The sequence below is a fragment of the Lagopus muta genome, chromosome 5 (genome assembly GCF_023343835.1).
Source record: "Lagopus muta isolate bLagMut1 chromosome 5, bLagMut1 primary, whole genome shotgun sequence".
Taxonomy (NCBI): Eukaryota; Metazoa; Chordata; class Aves; order Galliformes; family Phasianidae; genus Lagopus; species Lagopus muta.
In genome coordinates this window covers 48492355-48513293 of record NC_064437.1, presented here as the reverse complement: position 1 = coordinate 48513293, position 20939 = coordinate 48492355, and the positions used below count along the sequence as shown (strand labels likewise).

Here is a 20939-nt window from a genome sequence, read left to right as displayed (position 1 = left end):
CATTGCACCATGCTGCTTTGTACTGGTTAGGTACCTCCTTATCTGTCCTGCACTTTCATTCCCTACTTATAAAATGGGAATGATAGCACACCCTACAGAAGACATTGCAAAGCACTTATGTACTGTGGTAACGAGGAGTCTTATTCAAGTACATATTTGACATTAGCTGAAACAAAGCACCACGGAACAGCTGAAGAGTATAGATGGACAACACTGTTTAAGTTTTTTAATGTTTTGTGAACATCTAATCGCATGTCACTCTTGCTTTCTTACTGGGGGAAAAATGCTCTTTTGTTCATCAGTGTTTTGTTCAGCCTATCTTTCAATGACCCTCATATATTCCATCAGGATGCACTGACAATGAAATTCAAAACATGCTCCCACAAAAGACTTTTTATTATCTGCATTATTCTAGGCTTGAAGCTGACAGGAGGAGCTGGAAGCAAGCTACAAGGTATTTATGTTCTAGACATAGTGCCTGGCTCTCCTGCCAGTGTGGAAGGCAGTCTGCAGCCACGAGATCAGATTCTGTACATCTGTGGGCTGTGGACTGAGGGCATCAGCCTTGATGATGCAGTAAGAGTGTGCGAAGCTGCCACCCAGAATGTCCAAATCAAAGCAACAAGGTAAATCGAAGCAGACAGATGGAATCTGAGCATTCTCAATTTCAGTCCTAGTGTTAAAGCAGGTTTTTAATTCTTTTATTAGCAAGTAAAAAATAAAACCAAACAAGAAAAATGCTGTACCTCACAGGTCTGAAGGTGTATCCTGGTATACGACGCCCATAAGGTATCTTAATTCTTTGTAGTTAAAGCTAACACAGGAAGATGTGAATGTAGGTGAACTCACATGACATGCATCATAACTCATCAAACTTCATCATCGAAACACAAATGTAAATCCTTTAACTGCCTCTGTTGGGAACCTCTGAGTTACTTTCAGTGGCGAAATATTTAAGAAAAATGCTGAAAATCCAGCAGTTATTCCACAGTACGTGATAAAATGTTCATCCCCGGGCTGCTCAGGAATATACAGCTAAGAATTCCCCTTCATCACGCTTTATGTTTATTTCATTTTGCAATCTGACAGAGCTCTGGACTGATACCAAATCAGCTCCTTAAGGTCTTAGAGCAACAGTCCAAACAGTAACCCCAAAATATGTAAATTACTAGGTTATACAATTAGATTTAGTGACAGTGTGTTCATCACAGCAATCTTGATGTCCAACAAACATTTATCAGTGTTTTGTTAACTTGCATTGTGTTAGCAGGTGAAACCCAGCCCTGAAGAAGTTTTGCACTGCGACAGATATTATAACATATTCCTTCGTTGTTAGACCAATTTAAGTAAAATATTTCATTGTTATTAAGGACAGTGTATATTTATATACTGATATAAATGCTCTTTAGAAAAGCACCATTAAGTATAACAAAATCTTAGAAATACAACTTAATTAAAAATTGACTTTTTCAGAAATAGCTTTCATATGTGCTTTTAAAAACATGCAGCTCTTAATGGCTCACATATTGCACTTTTCTGCCTCCAGAAATGGCAATCCTGTGGTCCCTATAGAGCAAGAAAATAGTAAGTAAGGCTAAAGTTTTTTGGATTTGAGCTCAAGATTTGCTTCTGATTTTAGTATTAATTTGTTATTGATTCATTGCATTAAACAGTTATTAATAGATTGTAACTTGGCATTCAGTATTTCTGTTAAGAATCTGGAGAAAAATGGACAGCTCTTTACAGAGAATCAAAACGTATTTTTCTTGTCAAAAAAATTTAAAATTTTATCTATACTTGCATTTTGTGCAGTCAGCTTATTTTTATTAATTTGCTAATATTTAATGGGAATTTCATGTGGTTATATTCAACTTCTGGTTTGATTAAATCTATTCTGCAATAGTTTTCCAGAGAATTTGAGCTTTAAATATGGTGCCATAACTTAACCATCCTGGACTGACTTTTTAAACTGATATCAATAACAAAAATGGGCAGAACCACAATCTCTTTAATTAATAAAGGAGCCTATCAGGGGGCTACAGTTATTGCTCTACTTTATTTCTCCAGTAAGATCTGTAGATTCCAGGAGATTTCTCAAGACACTTTATCTATGATCCAGCTCTGATGCAGATTTATTAACTATACAGTGAGATGGTTCTCGGCCTTGAAAAAAAAAAAGATTCTTAACTTTTGTAAAGCGCTGCAAAAATATACAGTGATTTGTTGTTTGTTTGTGACCATCTCTAGTAGAAGCCTTCATTTAATGTATTCTCTTAGTTATAAAAATGCATACTGAAATGGCAAATGCAACATAGAATTAAAAAAACAAAACAAAACAAAACAACACAAACAGCAGAACATATTATGTTATATAATTCATACCTTAAGAGAATTTTCTGGAAGACAAATGAGATCATCTATATATGACAAAGCAAAACTCAAAAGTAAAGATCAGGGCAGGGTGGAAATCAAAGCCAAATCAGTGTCTTCTTGTACAGACAGCTCTGCAGACAGTGATAGAACCTCCTTAATCCTCTGCCTAAGCACTGCCACATGTCTGGAATGACTCACTCTGATCTCCAGTTCTTGTTATCATTTTAAAAATAGCAACAAATGAGATGTAATACTTCTGCAGCTCAGGAAACTATTATTTGTATCACTGTGCAACTCAGTAAACTTAATCATGCAGTAATAACTGTCTCCCACTGCCTCATACAGCATCAATATTGGATATTGATGCTTTGTTTCGTGATCTAAGAACAGAATTTACATTCCCTTGCATACATGAAGTTGAGTGGGAGGCCTGTCAGAACAAACCTCCATGTATGCTTTTAGGGCTGCCTGCTGAGACAGAGAAAGACGATACTTGTCTCTCAAATGAAAACCTGAATTCCCAAGAGCAGCATCTACTAAGCCAACACGGTAAGGAACTTGACTTTTCTGGTAGAGTTTAAAAAAGGTTTAGTCCTCTCTATAAATGAATTTGGTAGGTGGTGCTGGAAATACCGGGGAAAGATTAATTGTTAGTAAGCAATTCTGTATCCCTCAGAGTCTCAGAGAATGCAAGTACATCATCTGTTTTCCAGCTGGTGTCCCTGATCCTGTAACATGCAGCTCCTAAAGCTTGTTTTGGAAACTGCTCTCTGGGAGGCAAAAGATTCACATGAATCATAGGCAGAATGCTCAGTTCAGGAGTACTACAAAAGAAGCAACGTACATAAGCCCAGAGGAAATTTTACACATCAAATATGAAATGTTTTATTATGTCTCTATCATATTGAGTGTTATACCACAGAACCATATTTCAGTGGTGAAAACCATTCTGCTTTTTCACAGAGAAACATTTGAAGGAAACAAATTGTGAAGCTCAGCAAAGCACTCCCAGTTCTCCAGAATGTAAGGTAAGGGGCAGTTTTATCAAGCATGAGGTGTTCCATCAAGTAAAGTGTGCTATAGTGACTGAGATTTTTTCAATAGTGGCATTTAATGTATTTACTTCATCCCCAGTTTCTCTTAAAATGTGAACACAGTTGGTCTGCAAAGCATACCATGAAGTGTTGAACTGCCTCAGCGTGCACTCGTCCTGTGTGCGCTCAGCACCTCCAGTGGTTAGGCCCCTCTCTTGCTGGTTTTCTATACAGTATTACTACCTTAACAGCTTGATAATGAAACCAAGATCCACAGGATGTAGCCCCTCCATTTGGTCTTCATAGTACTCTTAATAGCTTCCAAAATTAACTCCTAGCTTAGAAAGAAAGTTGTGCGGGAAAGAGAGATAGAATGCCACAGTGTAAGATTCTGGGAAGAATAAATGTGAAAGTAATGAGGAAGTATTTCCTACAACAAATCAAAACATTCGTTGAAACTTGAGATTCATGTTTCAGTATGAAATAATGAATCTGAAAAGAGGATAAAATTACTCCAAATCTTTGGAGTATTTTCAGTGTTGACATATATCAGAGTGGTTTGGATTTACAATAGCTAGTGAGAGTAACTGTATTTTTGAAATAATAAATTCCCAAAATACACAGGTATGTTCAGGGGGGAAAAAATCAATTTCCATGTTCAGCATGCAATGCTTCAAACGTCTCACAAGTGCAAACATTGCTTTTGTTTGTGCAAATATGTGGAAAGTAATATTGCTTGGAATTGCCCGCTTTGGGACTGATATTTCATGAAAATAGATTTATTCATTTTCTCTTGGCTGGGGTTTACAAGAAATGGCTGTTTCTTGTTAAAATTAGACCTCCAACCTGGAAGAAAAATTAGAACAATTTTCTGGCTTTTGATTAAGTCATCTCTATTACTGCCTCTTCCACACCATTTAATCCATGATAGCTTGTCTGTTCAACTCACTAAAATAATTTCTGAGGATGATACATACATCACTGGAACCAGTCATGCTGCAAATCATAACAATTTCTAGGTTGCTGCTCTTTCCGACGTAATGCTTGACCCTAAAAAGGCTGCTGATTATAAAAGTGAATGACGTGCTAAAGCCAAACAGAGAGGTACGTTGGGGCTGCAAGGTTAAGACTTGCATTACAGAACAATAAAAGAATGGAGGACATACTGAGTTAGCGTCACACTTGAGATAAAAGTGACTGGCTTGTCAATGAAAGTGATGTATTTGATGTATTATGAAAGGGTTACATAAGTACATGTTTCCTTAGTTTTATGAGATTTACTCATTTTACTCACTGGATATTATTAATAGAGCTTATGGAAATAAGGATGCACTACTTTCATTCTGATACGTACATGTAGATGCTATAAATCAGTGGAAGCTCTATGTACCCATCCAAGACAAGGATATATCCCACAATTTATATCAGCCACAAAGGATTGTAAAGCACAATATAATTCTTTCATATTAAAAATGAATATGAAAAAAGTGCCCTGAATAAACTCCACCTCTGACTGTGTCATTTTGTATTGTAGGACTTCATTATTAAGATAGAATTGGAAAAAGCAGAAAATGGAAGCCTAGGATTTGCGCTGGTTGGTGGCAGAAATGGCAGGGCTATCCTAATAAAAGCCATCAGCCCAAACAGTATTGCAGATCTAGATGGGAGGCTTCAAGTTGGTGACATCTTACTTAAGGTAGGGTTTGCTCTTTGTCATTTTGGTGGTGCGCTCTCATGGTATAAAGATGCAAAGAGAGGGAGATCAAGGAAGTTACTAATGCAGAAAGGAGAGAAGACTCATGAGTTGCAGAGATGTATAAAATGCGCTCAGTGCTGGGATATGTGTTAAAAAAACCTTTTTGTTAAATAAATCTGGAATTACTTACCATGTATTTTTCAGGTAAATGAGACTTTAGTATCTGGTCTACCACGCCAAACAGTTATAGAGTTGCTGCGCAAGGCTCAAGGCACTGTTCAGCTCACTGTCTGCCGAAGCGTAGCTTCACGTTGGGCTTACTCGAGCAACCAGAGAAACAGCATACCTTCCCCTCCAAACACAAACACAGAGCCTGGTAAGCAGCTAAATCCATTAAGTACATATTAAAAGTGGGATTATGTCTGGACTCAATTTTTCTATTGGTAAAACAATTGAATAACTTTACCAATAACTCTAACGTTACTCCTGATTCATAGCCATAGACACAAAAAAGTTCTTTCAGCTCTGGATAAGCTTTCCAAGACAGAAGAAGATAGGGAATGATGCTCAAGACTCTCAGAAATGTTTAAACTCAGCTTATATTTATGATGGTTTCTGGTGTGTGTTGATTTTAGCTAGTTTTATGCAAATCAGTGGTAGGTTTGTAGCTGGAGAGAAGGTGCTGTACATCCTGAGCAGCTGAGGTCTTTGGGACAGCTAGACAAGGACTGTCAGAAGATACTGGAAAAGGCATGGTTATTCATAGTTATCTTGATGAATCTGAAGTAAATAAAGGGAGTGAATTATTTAAAATTTCCTATTTCTTTTCCAGCAGTTTGGAATTTAATAGTCTACCAATATTATATTACTAGTGTCTCAAAGACTCTCTATGTGAGGACGACAGAACTGTGCTCAGTTCAGGTGTAAAATGAGGATGTTCACTGTCCCATTTCAGTTCTAGTTTGATTTGAGGGTAAATGATGCCAAAATGGGAAGGTCATCCAGATATAAAAAGGCTGATTAAACTTTTAGTCACATTAGTGGCTGTGAAAATATTCCCATCCACTGCAGTAAGAATAGGCTTTTCTCCAGTTCTTCAAATTCAAGGAACTAGCTGTGGAGATGTGTGTTGGGGTCTCATGTGACATTTGTGAATTAGACTGTTACTGTGAAGTTTAAACTCTTTTCCCTGGACCGATAAAACACAATGCTATTATGTAAGAACTGTTATCATAATACGCCTACGATATTTACCTATTTAGTGATGTAAAGGAATGGGCTGAGTTAAGGAAGGTTATCAAATCTGTTGTAGGTTTTTTACAACTCCTACTGATAGTGGGTATACTTCAGTATCTTCTGGTCACCTGAGTTATTCTGACTTCTTCAGTGGTTATATATGGAATTTATGCTGTTTTTACCCTTACGAGAGCATCTAGAAAAAAGGGTATTTTGTGCTAGTTTGGGGCAACGTATCTCAAGTGCCTCTTCCAAAACCAAAGTTCTCTGGTGTGGGTGCTACTGAAGGAATGGATCTATATTTTCACACTTTAGGCATTTAAATTTCTTTTTCTGGTATTCAGATGACCACAGCGTTGAGAGAAGCCTAGAAGCTCAATCTGTTTTCACTTTGAAGGAAGAATCCAACTGGATGTGCAGCAAGGTGAAGTCTGAATTGAGCTTGTAGAAGTTATCAGGCAATGTACTCGTTTGTAAACAAAAATGGGTTTGATGCAATGCTGGCAAGAACCACACGTTGTTAATGAAAAAGATTAACATGAACCAAGTGTGCTGCAGTCAGCAGCACCTCTAATATTGGAATAAATCAGGGGATTCCACTGAGCTAAAGGTATATGATAAAAGCATACTACATATGCTAAAGAGAGGTGTTAAAGGAAGGTTGCATAAGCAAGTCTAGTTCTGGAAGTTTACAATGTTGGAATAAATTATTTATTAATTTTTCCATTCTTCCAATATTTTAAAAATATGCTTTGAAAGTTTGCTATTCATCAGTATCTGCTAACTCCAAAGCCCCAGATTTCTTCAGGCGTAGTTTTGGTTTTGAATCCTAGTAAGTGAGGCAGAGACTGTCTGCATTACATTTTACAATAAGTGTTATTTTTGAGTTTTACAACTATAAAACCTGTCTCCTGAAAATGTGATAAACGTAGTTTTTTTATCCTCCAGAGCAAACAGACAAACAAAAACCAACCTTCCAAAGCTTGCCTCATCCAATATAACCAAAGATATATAAAAAAAAAAAAAAAAAAAAGGGGAGAAATCCTTGAACTGAATAAGCTAAGAAAATCTTGAATGGAATTTCAGAAAGCTTTGAGTACAGTGCTGGAATGAATGTTGGAAATACATTGTTAAAGATTGGCTAAATGTAATACGAAAATAAGGTCAGGTCTATGATATAATGAAGAAATATGCCAAGGAAATGATATTAATCAGAGGCACGAGATACTACTAAGGTTACAGGTCCCTTATTAGCCTGAGTTAGCAATGTATTAGTGCTCACTTATGGTTTTAAGCTTGTAGTTAAGTCTAGTCTGCAAATGCCTAACTTTTATTTCATGCTAAACTTTTCTGCTGAGCTCATTCCATTAGCTCTCTTCTTAACCCTTTCCAGCCTGCCTTTAATGGTCTCACGTTAATAGAAACTATACTTTACAGGGCACAGCTGCCACTTACTCCAAAGTCCTAGGGTCTGAAAATGACAAACCACAAAATAAACCAAAAAAACCCAAACAAACTAACAAAAACAACAAAAAATACTTTTCCTTGGCAAAAATGAGACAAATATCCTTATAGCATTCTCTAATCAGTATAGCCAATAGTAGAAAAAACTGAATAAGTTAATTCATGGTTAAATATAAGGCCACGAATTCCCAAATTCTTGTGGGAAAATACAAGCATAAATGTAAAAACATAAAAATAAATAAAAGGTAGGAGTGGCAGCCACTATTAAGATTCTGTGAGGCATCTGGTAGTTTATACTACATTATATGCCAGGGTGGTTTCTGAATGGAATATTAAGCAGGAACAGAAGATGAAGAAATGTCACTCTGAATTAAAATTCATATAATTAACTGTCAAGTGCTGCAACTCAGAAGGAGCCACTTCCACATACTGAAGAAAGATGTTCTGCATCACTATCTAAGGGCAGGACCTAGTTATCATCCTCCAGGCCTGAAAAACAGCAACTAGTGGTATTGCTTCTGTTCCATCTGGAGGCTGATTAAGGATGTGCCCTCTGTTAGCTGAGATCTTTCTTAGTAGTGCAGATGCACTCTATTTCTAACATCTGGCCTTGTTGTGTCAGAGATTAAAAACAAAGAGGAAATTAGTACCAGAAATTCCAGCTGAAACAGTGCTGCTTCCTGCTGCCAAGAATTGGGAGGTGAAGAGCTGAGTGTGACTCACAACTCTTTTGACTGAGCTTTCTCTGTGAGATCAGAAATGTCATATTTTCAAAGTTCAGCTACTCAGGTTAGATTGTAGGGACTTCTGAACACAGCATTGTTATGAAGATCACACATACAACTGATGTAGCTTATTCATTTGAGTAGATACTGCAATGCTAAGTCAAAGACACATATACTTTTTCCCTGGAAACTATTTTCAATTTCCTTCTTAAGTATAAAACGCGTATTCATCAGTTAAGAGAAAAAATATTGAATAAAATAAACATATTCTTCATGTTGTTGTTGTTGTACTGATTGATGTTTCTTTGTACTGATTTTTCACAGCTATTTCTTATCTTATAACTACAGGGTCCAAAAAGTATACACTGTTCCCCTCTGCAAGGTCAGATGATTGGACAAGATTATCAGGGTATCATCAGTAACACTTCAGACGTGTAAGTCTCTCAAATATGGTAAAATTATTAAAGTAATCAGCATCAATAATTTATTCTTGTATTTCCAGATCTTCCGTATACTCATGTCCCAAATTATTTGAACACAGTTATATTGAAATGCAGCTCCATCTGTAATAAGAGTGGCTAAACAGCTTCCACACAGCTATTAGAACAAGTGCAACAGAAGTTTCTAGGTGTAACTGCGGCTCATGCAGACGAGCCTAAGGCTGTAGTGACATAGGTGTTTCCTTCAAGATGTTTTACAATCAAGAGAATTTGAGGATGTTACTCCTAAGAAAATATGTGGGTACACAGTACAGGAAGTGTAGAATTTTACCTCAAATGTACAGAACAGGAAATCAAAGAATAATGTAGCTTTGATAAAAAGGAGCAGTTTTGTTTATGACAAAGATACAGAATATATGAAATGTAATTATTTTACTTATCATTTATAACCCAATAGGATGTAGAAAGTAATAAGCATTTGAAACTTAAAAGCATTTAAAACTTAAAATTTTGGAAGACTAGTTGGCCAGTCTTCATAGGACAAAATTGTTGAAAGAACCCTTGAGAGTATCTGCAATTGAGAATATCCATGTGAATACAAGCTCAGTGCTACTTGATATTATCTCACCACTAGTATAATATTATCTTTCAGTATACCAGGTAATCAGGTGTGATTATTATTAAATTATCTTGCAAGATATGCAAATGTATCTATAGCTAATACAAAGTTATCACATATAAGGATAACATTTGTTTTTTTTTCTGGTTGTTTTGCAAATGGACTAGCTTTCTGGCCCTTGTACTTTAACCTGTATCTCTTTATTACCAGTGTGTTCTGGTAGTCCTATTTTATGCTTGCAAAAGCTTTGTCTAACTTGAAAATGCAGTGCCTGAAATGATCACTGATCTTTGCAAAGCTGCTACTTAAATTATTATCTTATTCCCACTCTTAACAGTACCTTTTCCTATTGATTATATTATGTATTATGATCACACATTATCCTATCCAATGTAAGGCTACAGTATGCTTAAGCCTACTCAAATAGTTAAATGGCAGATCTGCAGGGGGATGGAGTTAGCCATTACATGAATATTTAACTAATTCTGCACATATTATTGCTGTATCCTGGGTTGTAGATATATTATCTAGCTATACATATTTAAGCACTCTAAAATTCTCTATTTTAGAATATTCTTAGAAAACTTGAAGTAAGCCTACCCATCTATTATTGCTAACAATTCAAGAAATGTGTCATTCATGAAAAACTGCCTGTAACAACTTTATTTTCTGGCAGCTTTTTATACAGATCATCTGTCCCTGTTCGTCCAGACGAAATAATATCATTAATCCTTGTAGTCATGTTCTTCAGAAGTCATTGTGATTCTTGAAAATAGTCACTTGAGAAAGTTAAAAGTTACTGAAAATAGATTAAAAACAAAGTTTTTGCATGGTCCAGATGACCATAACTTCAGCCGCTTCCATGAAACCTATCAACTAATGCTGTTTTACAGATCACAGAAATACGCAGGATATGAAGGCTGCAGAAGAGAAAGTCAACAGTCTGAGTCAGATAGCTGGAACAATGAAGATGATGATGTGTTCCACAGGACTTCCATTCTACCTAGAAGTAACCAGAAATGCTCTTGTTTCCTTATTGTAATAGGCCAGCTACTACACATAACTACACTGAGATCAACACTACTCCCATGTACACAAGCTAAGAATTTCCCCTTTATGTCTTGAAGGCCAGATGACTCAGGTCAAAATTTTTGCCTCTGCTACATAGAAAAACATCAAATCTTTGCCATATCCAGATGAAGATGGCCAACGTTAGGAGTTCTTCAACTCTTCTGGAGATCTGCTAGAAGGAAGGATCATGAGGCTGAGCTTAGATTAACTACGCATAGTGGTAACAGCTCTACTGGCCACCATCCATTTGCTACCATTTTGAGCACCTCTGCTTTTGAGCTTAAAAAGGATGGGCAACTTGCAATTTTTGTTTTGCCATTTTTCTTGTTGTTGTTGTTGTGTTCTATATAGTGTCCTTCCGCAAAAGGAAAATATCTAAATATCTTGATTATACTCGATTAGGTGCACAGCGCTGCAATTTTTCGTTGTGATTGGTTAACGTGCAAAGACATCTTACAAAAATAAGAGAACAGTGCTCCCAGTCTTCAGCCTACAACAAAGCTGAGGAACTGATCATCAAGTTATCTCAAGTCAATTGGCATGTTATTCATTGCCAACAGTAGCCTCTGCTTGTAAGGACAAATTCTATAGTTTTGCTGCTTCAAACTACTATTTTTTTTTTCCCCCACCAAAAAAACCTACTGCTTTTATTCTATGGAAGTAACAGAAATTACTGATGTGCCTCCTTTTTCAATTGCTGTAGTAGAACAATGATATTTCTGGAGACTTAATGTTTATCTATCTTCTTAATCTAAGTTTTGTATCAGAAAGTATACTACAGAAAGTATAGCTAATTAGTAAAACTGATCCTTGGTTTTTGTGCATCAGAGGTACTTCACACCTTGTTATGGAAAGGAAGTGTGAGGTAAGATGAAGAGTGTGGTGGTATTAATCTTCAGGAAACTCCTGGAAACATGATTTCCTGTGAAGATGTGGCCGAAGTCTCCTATATCAATATAAATTACTGTTAAAGTCTATAATTCTTCAAGAATGATTAATTCATAACAGACTGTATTTAGAAATTGTAGAAAGCAAGAATTTTAAATAATTGGATATGCAATCTCCATGAAATATGGTGCTGGTTGTATCCATGATACTGACTGAGTCTTCTTTCTACTGTGAAGTAAGCCAAAAATACTTTTACAGTTTACTTCCACAGTATAAACACTGAAGTGTACTCAAATTCTGCAGTCCCCTAGCTTTTAAATCCAAAACTTTATGCTATGTTCAATAATCATTAAAAACTTCTTTTTTTTTTTTTCTTTTTGCTATGTGTAGGCAGAACCTTTGTTTCTGAAGATGAACTGACTCATTTAATTAACCTTAAATCCTCACCAACCAGAGTACGTCCAAGGACTGGCATCAGACATTTTATTCAGGGCCTTAAGTCACGGATTGAAAATCAAGAGGTCTTGAAAGAGTTTATGGTAAAGTGTAATTCATTTTTAAGATCTTTAGCAGAACTAAGAAAGTGACTTTTAGAATTGTTCAACATACTTTATGGGAGATTCAGTTGTATCTTCACTGACTCCGCTTTCTCAGAGCATGTTCCAGCCAGGATAGGGCTTCTGCTCTGCTTTTTGAGTCATGTTGCACTATTTGTATCTCCCTCTTTCCATACAAGCCAGGTTTACTTACTCTATTTCCTGTCCAAAGATCTCACCCATTTGGAATTAAAAACAAGTAATACACAAAAATACAATACAGATCAATTTAATGTAGATCAACTTCTTTCTATTCCCCCCTCAGCTCTGCTAAATAGGTGCCTAAGAACCCTTCTAGGCACTAGATTAAAGCAAGAAATTCAAACACCCAGACAATGAAAGAAAATGTTTTCCACAATGCTTCAGTGATCCATGGAAATCATTGCCATAAAATGCTATTGAGGTCAGGGACTTAGTGGAAGTAAAATAAAAATAAAAATAATATAAGTAAATAATAAAAACATACAATTACATCTGATGACATAAATTATGAAAAAATATAGAATTATGAATCCATTTCAGTATATGGAGCATTCAGTACTGGAAGTTATTAGCAATTTCTAAAGATTATTCCATAGTTCTTTAACTCAGTCCTGGAATTTTTGTTAAATAATGTACTCATCCTCAATGAAATAGATTATAGTTTTCCATAGTAATCAAAATGCTATCGGTTTCTTCAGGTTGCCTTCATATCTCACTTTCTGGGTAAAAAATCACATAGACTCATGTGTATAGGATTTGTTGACTTTCACCAAAAGCTCACATATACATCTCCACTAATTCCGTTCCATTACTGAGGTAGGCATAGCATGATATGAGCCAGTTCGTGCATTTGCTCACAAAGCAGAGAGATCTAACAGGAAAACTACTGGTTACCAAAGTCAATGGATATTTTATTTGAGAAAATCAATAGTTACTGATGAAGACCTTGAAAAACTAACGAATATATTTCAGTCCATATTATACTATGTAGTGGCCTACTGTGAAGGCCAGGCATTGCACAATGCAAATCAAAGAGGTAGAAGAATAAAGAAAAGTGAAAGTAACTCAAAACCATAAATGAAATTAATTTTCATCTTTTTGCTTCCTGGTCAAACTGCATTGTGTTACCCTAAATCTGCTATGAAGTTCTTAAGATTATGATTTTCATTTAATATCATTGATGTTGTTCCCTTTATCCATCACTTTCTCCGTAATTGAAAATTATTCACTGACATTCATAACCTTCTAACAGTGCTAAAGATTATTCTCCAGTCACTTATGAATAATGATTATTTGGCCAAGACACTATTCCAAACATCTATTTTACAACAATACACAAAATGGTTCTGTAATTCAAGGTGCTGAGGATATGGGTTGGAAATCTCATTCAAAATCTCCAGAAACTTTCTGCATACTGAAGGAACTACTAAGCAATTTGAACTGCGCCTAGAAGTTTAAGGAAAAATGTGCTGATTCTCTTCTTTAAGAAGTCTGTCTCGGGTCACAAATCAGTAAAATCTCTTCATGAAGGATATGAAGACTGTGTGACTGTTTCTTTTTGATACAGGCTTTGGAACATGTGAAGCCAATAGATGACTGCAGAACTGGCAAAGCACCAGAAAATCGGGATAAAAATAGATATCAAGATATTCTTCCATGTAAGTATGCACACCAATATGAAGATACAGCTATAATACTGGGATTAGGAGGCAAAGCCCACCACATTCTTTTGTCATAGAAAATTCTACTAGAAATGAATTTTGTTGAGATTTTTCCTAGAGTGTAAAGTTCACATAAGGTTGTCTGCTTTGTGCAGTAAGTAATTTCTCACTATCATCCTCAGCAAGGCAGGACTTGGTCTGGTAGGGAGGCAACTATCTTGGTGCTCCCTTCATTCTGTCATATAGTGGTCTAGTACATTTCTGTGGATTAGTGTATCTTGTACTATACTAGCAGTTCTTTAAATCTACAGCTTTTGACATAGCAGAATTCTGAAAAGCACAGTGGAAATCACAGATATATGTAGTTCTTGAAAAAATACAAGTTCATTTTAGAAGTATTTGAAAACATGATAGCCAACTAGATATTTCAGTTGCTCAGCTCTTACCTGAGTCAGAATTCTGATTAGCAGTGACTAATGTTAGAGCAGCCTGCCAAATGTGGTCTAAAAAATAAAAGCATACTTTCTTGTTAGAGGCTGAGGTTCCCCATCTCCTAGATGCTAGAGGTGGCAGAGCTCCATTTCAGATCTACAGCTGCAATAGTAACTTTCTGTTTCTGTCCAGATGATAAGACACGAGTTCTCCTGGGAGAAAACAATGGCTACATTAATGCAAGTTATATCAGAATGAAAGTTGGAGAAGAGGAACACTTCTACATTATAACTCAAGGGCCTCTGCCTTCTACTATGGCTGATTTCTGGCAGATGGTTTGGGAGAGTGAATCAGATCTGATTGCCATGATGACAAAAGAAGTTGAGCTAGGAAAAGTGAAAAGTCATCGATACTGGCCTGAACCTCCACATGACTCCATAGATCTGGCTAATTTTCATCTCAGGCTGGACAGTTACCAGATTCTGGAATACTTCATAATTAGAATAATAGAAATGATCAACAAGCAGGTAAGTTGAGTGTAATTAACATTTTCATATGTGAAGAAATTGAATAAATATCTTAAATGAATAAATACTGGCATTATTTGTTTCTTCTCTAACATCTGTTCACCATGTTCTTAGGAATGTTTGACAAACAGGAAATTTAGATAAATGAAATACTGCCTCATTGCTTATTGCACAAAGAGTGGATCCAACATTATAAACATTTGGACAAGAGTGTCCAATAATTAGTCCTTTAATATTCACAGAGTTGCTGTGTTTTTTTGCAGAATTTCTCACTGTTCTTATCAAATCAGATCATAAGGACTGCCATTCATGTTCTGTAAAAGTGGGTACAAGGAAGGATGAAAAGAAGTTGGTTTTCATCTTAAAATTTAGAAAGAATGATAATTTCTTTATTTCATGAGAAGACATTAAACTACCAATCTAACAGGACATTTTTGAAGATACAATAAATTTAGAACCTAATTGTAAGAACATTGAAACTGGGACAAGTCCATCAATTATGCCTCCATATTAAATAAAACTTTGCCGAAATTTCTGCAGGACAAATTGGTTCATGAAATAATTAAAGAAAAATTAATTGTGCCAGACTAACTTGGCATCTGTTTCTGTTAGTAAAACTATTTATATGATGAAAAATCTCACCTCATGTTACCGTGTGAAAGATAGCAAAGTTTCTAATAAGGGTCTGTCCAGAAGATGATGGGAAGATTGGCCATCGTAAGTGATTGAGCCCTTACCTGATTTTAATGAATGTTTTTATTTTTGCTACATTTGTTTTGTACCAGTATCAAATTACTATGGTAAATTATCAGTTTACTTCAGTAGAAATCACAGACATTAATTCAAATTATTCTAATGGCAAAAATCTAGATAGGTTTTTACATCCAGCTTACAGTCAATAGAAATCCATTGCCATGCTAACTGGGACTTCAGAAGGCTTCAATCCTTGAAGTTCCTAGATTCTTTTGTTTTTAAGATTGTCAGTTGCATAAACAATCATTTTTGCAGAACAACTATTGGTTGGACTTGGATCTTTACAGAAGATGTTTTTACCAGCATGGAAAAATTGTATATTTTTTCATTTAGTATTGACATAAGAAATAATAAGGAAAAAGAAAATGCTGTTTCCTCATTTATATATATTTACATTTACATGTATTTGTTTGTTTGTTTTTTACTGGGTTTTATATAGCTATGTTACTAATCTTTTGGTGAATACACACTTTTGTTTTCTTTTTTTCCAGACAGATGAGAGGCGAATTGTAAGTCATTTGCAGTTTACCACTTGGCCAGACCACAGTAGTGCCAAACTGTCTGAGCAGCTTGTAAAATTTATTTGTTATATGAAGAAAGCTCACAGGAGAGGACCTGTTGTTGCTCACTGCAGTGCTGGGATAGGAAGAAGTGGAGTTTTGCTTTGTGTTGAAATTCTTCTGAGCTATATAGAAAAAGATCTCTATGTAAGTACCAAATAAATGATTGTTAGATCTTACAGTAAATATAAGTATTACCAATATGGATGTCAACAAAATGTGTTGATATCTTAGAACACAGTTAACTCCTGGTGGAAATTAATCCTTACAAAATGGAATAAACCCAGCTTGGTTATTTAAAAGAACAGAAATAATAACCAAAGTTATGTTATTTGTAAAAGAACTGAACCCCACATTTCTCGTCATAAATTGTTTCCATTCTTTTTTCTTTTTTTAAATCGTTTCAACATTAACATAATAAAAACTGTTCTCTTCTAATAGTTCAACATCAAGCACATAGTGAGAGATTTGAGAGAACAGCGGTTTGGCATGATCCAAAGTAAGGTAAGTTCTCAGTACTCAAACTAGACTACGACTTCAGAAAGCTTCAAATTCTGCTACAGATCATTATGCTTGGATCAATCTGGAGTTTAGAACATAACCTTAGCCTCCTTGTGAGGAAAATAATAACTTTCCAGGCAAGTGTGTCTTTATCTAAATTTAGAAGCTCTTAGTAACTGAAATTAGGAAAGAAAGGGAAAAGAAAGCCAACGTAAAGAGACCTCTAGTGTAGCTTTAGTCACTTGAACTTCACAAATCATCAATATAGTACGTATACAGGCCTCCTTTTCTCCTTTTGGAAAAAAAAAACCAAAACAAAAAAACAAGAGGAATCACCGGCAAAACAGGTGAGATTCTACCCTGCAAAAGCACAGCCTTTAGTTGAATTCTTGCAATTGTTAAGCTATCACTGCCCTTTCTACCACTGAGCTAAACATACTCCCAGGAAGAGTTCACAGAGTACAAGACAAAATGAAGGTAACTCAACTTAGAACAAGCAGAAAGTGGGATGAAAAACTAGACAAGACTAGGATAAGTTCTTCTCAGAGTCAAGTATTTAAGACATGCTCCAATATACCTTAGATTGGGCAGATGGTTAAAATTAAGCAGGTAAATAACCTCCACTGAGCTCAGTGAGACTCAAGCTCATGGTTACAGGTACTGCACTGAATAAAAAAGACCTCCTGAACTTTTATTAGTGAAGGAAAAATAAGATTGAGGATACCTTTAAATATACATATATTTATATATGTGTAACAAAGTTGCTGGTGTTACAAACAACATTACAGCCAGTCTATAATTATTTATCTAGTTCCTTTGTCAAATGTATTCAGTTGTTTCACACTGGTGTCTCTATGTGCAGGATCAGTATTTATTCTGCTATGAATTTGTGCTGCAAGTCCTTCAGAACCTTCAAGCTGCGGATTCTTATTGACTGCAACGTGACTCTTCTCTGTAACTATCCTCCTCAGACTCCAGGGACCACTCAGCTATTGCTTTAAAGGAATGTGAAGTGTTACATTACATGTTCTAATAGATCACTCTGATTCCTAAAATGTTTAAAAACCTTGCTTAAAATGCCCTGGGTAAGTCATTCAAATCTCAGCTCACAGTTTGGAGAAGGAGCCAGCCGGAACTGCAGCACTGCTGTTAAATTGTCATGGACAACTTGCATGTTCTATGTAATAACATATTAACTGCTAGGAAAATATTTTTGAACTGCGAGAAGGAGGTAGCAACCTTCAGAATTAGCTGTCCACAGGGCAGCTAAAAAATTTAAGGCTCTGTGGGTGTTGGTGGAAGATTTGTTGTCTCCTCCATACAGCATTCTTGGCTTCTGGGCTGCAAATCAGTATTTGCATAGTAGATATGTTTTTGTATGGAAGGATTCAATTTGTTTGCCTTTTATTGCTTGAACAGTGTAGAACCATTTCCAGTCATTACGCCAGCACAGGAATTTATACCACTGTCACTAGACATCTTAAAGCAAGAGATAGGCAGAAACTTAGGATGCCTTTAAACCTTAGCTATTTATCTTAAAAGCAAGAAGAGAGTTCTAATTATTGGATGGCATATTCTTATTTTCTAGCAGTATGAACAGCTGTAGGTAGAGTCAGAATTCTTCCATTCTACATCCACGTAAAAAGGATGCAATATTAAATCAGACTGTGTGTGTATTGTGGTACACATACACATTTCATCTTCCACTGATGCTTTCTATTGATCTTTCACTCCACTGAATTATCTTGTCATTCTTAACTAGAATCTGAATACATTTATGGCAAGACCCATTGGTTTCAGTAAGAGTTGAACCGTTCTTTAAATAAGAGTAAATAATTCTCTGTACAGTTCATTTCTCTTGTAAAAACTGGTTTTGTTATTGTGAGTTTGGATTGGAGCAAAAACACAGTGTTCAGGTTTGTAAGATTGTAGCTGTCTCTACAGTAATAATTCTGTTTCAGTTATCTACATGGTGGTATATATTGAAGTGGTGTTACTAGATATGTATTGGGAGAGTAGCTTCAAAACATAGGAAATGATAACAGCATTTATTTAACTGAACTGTACATATTTTTAAAAATTCCTTGATTTCAGAAAATGTTAAGAGGCATTTGAATATAAAACTGAGTAGAAATAAGACAATAAAATAGCTGTTTACTGTCATTATGAGAGAAAGGTTTATGGCTCACAAAGAATGAGGAATTAAATACAAATTAAAAGCATGACTTTTAGAAAAAGTCACTGTTGTACAATTATAATTAAGGCCCAGGGCCACTTTTTTTTTTACTTTCTGTCCTCAGATGGTCTGCTGGAAGCCAGTAGAAGATATAAATAGGATTTATGACATGAACCAGATGCTAATTTCAAACATACTGACAAAGATCCAGAACAGCTTTAAACCGGTGGAGTAAACCTGGATCTATATTGGTATAAGTATAAACAGAATTCTATATTTTGTCTTAAATTAATTGAATTTGAGCCTTCTAGGCTTCATACGTACTAAACTTACTTTCCTTATGTTGCATATAAAGGACTATTTGCACAGTTTTGTCAAGCATCATCAGCCAAATTTTTACTCATAACGTCATTACCTCCATTTGCTATTTGGCCTTTAACTTTGGTTTTAATTATTGTACATTTACTTCTATGCAAGATAACACTGCAACTAAATGCACAATTCACTTCTGTACCACAGCAGCTTTAAAAACTTCTCAGTAAAAATCTTCCTGTGCTTCTTGCAAGGGTGTTTTTTCTGTGGTTTAGAACAAAGATTCTGGATTTTGAAGACAATCTTTGTGGCATTATTTGTTCCTCATTTGTGCATCATCTTTGCAGCTGTTTGTCAGAAGCGTTTCCTGTTTTACAGGGATATTAAAAGATTTCTGAAAACACTGAATTGCATTTCTTTTTTTTTTTTATGGAAAAACTATTTTAATATTAATCACTAACCAGAAAGAACCCATGGGAATAATAATGTTATGTTAATAAGGGTGTATATTTAAACTTCCTGTAAAGGCAGATATTCTCATGATGGTCCCTCTTGTATTTTCCCCTAAGGCAGAGACTACTAACCTGTCTTGTTTTCAGCTGAGACAGAGCTGATTTTTCCTTCATAGTGCCTGGCATGGCATTATGTTTTGTCTTCAGGAGGAAAAAAATGTTGATAAAACAGTGATGTTTTAGTTGTTGCTGAGTAGCACTCTAGAGAACAAAGGGCATTTCAGCTTCTCAGCTCTTGTTCTATTCTGCCAGTGAGGGGGCTGAGGTGGCATGAGGACTTGGGAGAGGACAGGACCAGTTAGCATAAACTGGTCAAAGGGATGTTCCGTACCATCTGACATCATGAAAAATGGTGGGGACTTGGCTGGGCAAACAGCCACTGGTGGAGACTAGCTGGGCTTTGTTTGGTGAGTGGTGAGCAATTGCTTGTGCATCACCTGTTTTGTATTTGTATATATGATTATCATTACTATTATCTTTTTGTTTCTCTTCCTTTTCTGTCTTAGTAAATAGTTCTATCTCACTTGCTGAGTTCTACTTTTTTTTGTCCCCCCCATCCCAATGGGAGAGGGGGTGAGTGAATGACTGTGTGATGCTTAGCTACCTGTTGGGTTAAACCAAAACTTGACATCTGAGACATTATTTCTGCATTTAAAAATGCTGATTAACAGTGCAAGGCAAAGAAATGATGACTTTAGTGATCAGATGTATTTATCAAGGAGAAATAAAGTGTATCATACTTCCATCTCCTTTTAATTCAGTAATCCATATTTCTTTGGAATAAGAAACAAGAGGGTTGCTTTATGCTTAACAATTCCCTAGGTTTTTTGCTGTACAGCTGTGATTTACAACACACCTTCATATACCTTCAGGAGAATATTACACTGGCTATAATTCAGTTTTGTAGTTTTGCTGTCATCTAAATCTATAGCACTGCTGCCTATATAAATGCCTTTCTGTGACTATAGCTATAAATTGCTGCATGCATCTTAACGTTCAGAAACTAGCAGCAACCATTACAGTCAGATGTAGCAAGGGTGGCAAATAACCATATAAACTCTGGTTGGTAAAAACAATAAAGTTGCCATACTTTAATCTAAACAGCAAAGACTGATGAATAGGCAGAAACTCACTCCAGGTACCCTTGCAACAGAGCAAGCAACCTTCTGTAAAACACTGCAATTGATTGATTTGACCAGGATTTGCTTAAATAACAGTGGCCACAGCCACCAGCTCCTACAAATTTTTCCCCATACTAAGCACAAACGATTCCCATTTGTTCATGCAAAACTCATGCAAAACTCTCAGGGGGATCGAGGCTCAATGATGCACACTCATATGTAACAAGAGATAGCTCGTAACTTAAGATCAGAAAACAGAA

The 20939-nt window shown here is 35.8% G+C and overlaps 2 protein-coding genes across 6 annotated transcripts in view; one reads left to right on the top strand and one right to left on the bottom strand.

Annotated features, from left to right (window-relative positions):
* MAPK8 (mitogen-activated protein kinase 8) overlaps nt 1-2801 on the bottom strand; it is a 108670-nt gene extending 105869 nt beyond the window's left edge. Inside the window, exon 1 of the mRNA XM_048946121.1 lies at nt 2383-2801. The gene's annotated coding sequence lies outside the window, so the exon portion shown is untranslated. The remainder of the gene's footprint in view (nt 1-2382) is intronic.
* Nucleotides 1-19923, top strand: part of FRMPD2 (FERM and PDZ domain containing 2) — a 54535-nt gene extending 34612 nt beyond the window's left edge. For 3 of the 5 annotated variants that reach the window (XM_048946099.1, XM_048946102.1, XM_048946103.1), the window contains 15 exons: nt 416-626; nt 1547-1584; nt 2836-2922; nt 3337-3401; nt 4942-5103; nt 5308-5479; nt 6684-6763; nt 8877-8962; nt 10481-10596; nt 11937-12085; nt 13692-13782; nt 14410-14744; nt 15989-16204; nt 16499-16561; nt 17421-19922. In XM_048946099.1, coding sequence (XP_048802056.1) covers nt 416-626; nt 1547-1584; nt 2836-2922; nt 3337-3401; nt 4942-5103; nt 5308-5479; nt 6684-6763; nt 8877-8962; nt 10481-10596; nt 11937-12085; nt 13692-13782; nt 14410-14744; nt 15989-16204; nt 16499-16561; nt 17421-17492 — 1943 coding nt within the window. In that variant the 3' untranslated portion in view covers nt 17493-19922. Of the gene's footprint in view, nt 1-415; nt 627-1546; nt 1585-2835; nt 2923-3336; nt 3402-4941; nt 5104-5307; nt 5480-6683; nt 6764-8876; nt 8963-10480; nt 10597-11936; nt 12086-13691; nt 13783-14409; nt 14745-15988; nt 16205-16498; nt 16562-17420 lie in introns of all 5 variants that reach the window. The other 2 variants (XM_048946100.1, XM_048946101.1) reach the window with 2 other exon arrangements.
* The last annotated feature ends 1016 nt before the right edge of the window (nt 19924-20939 follow it).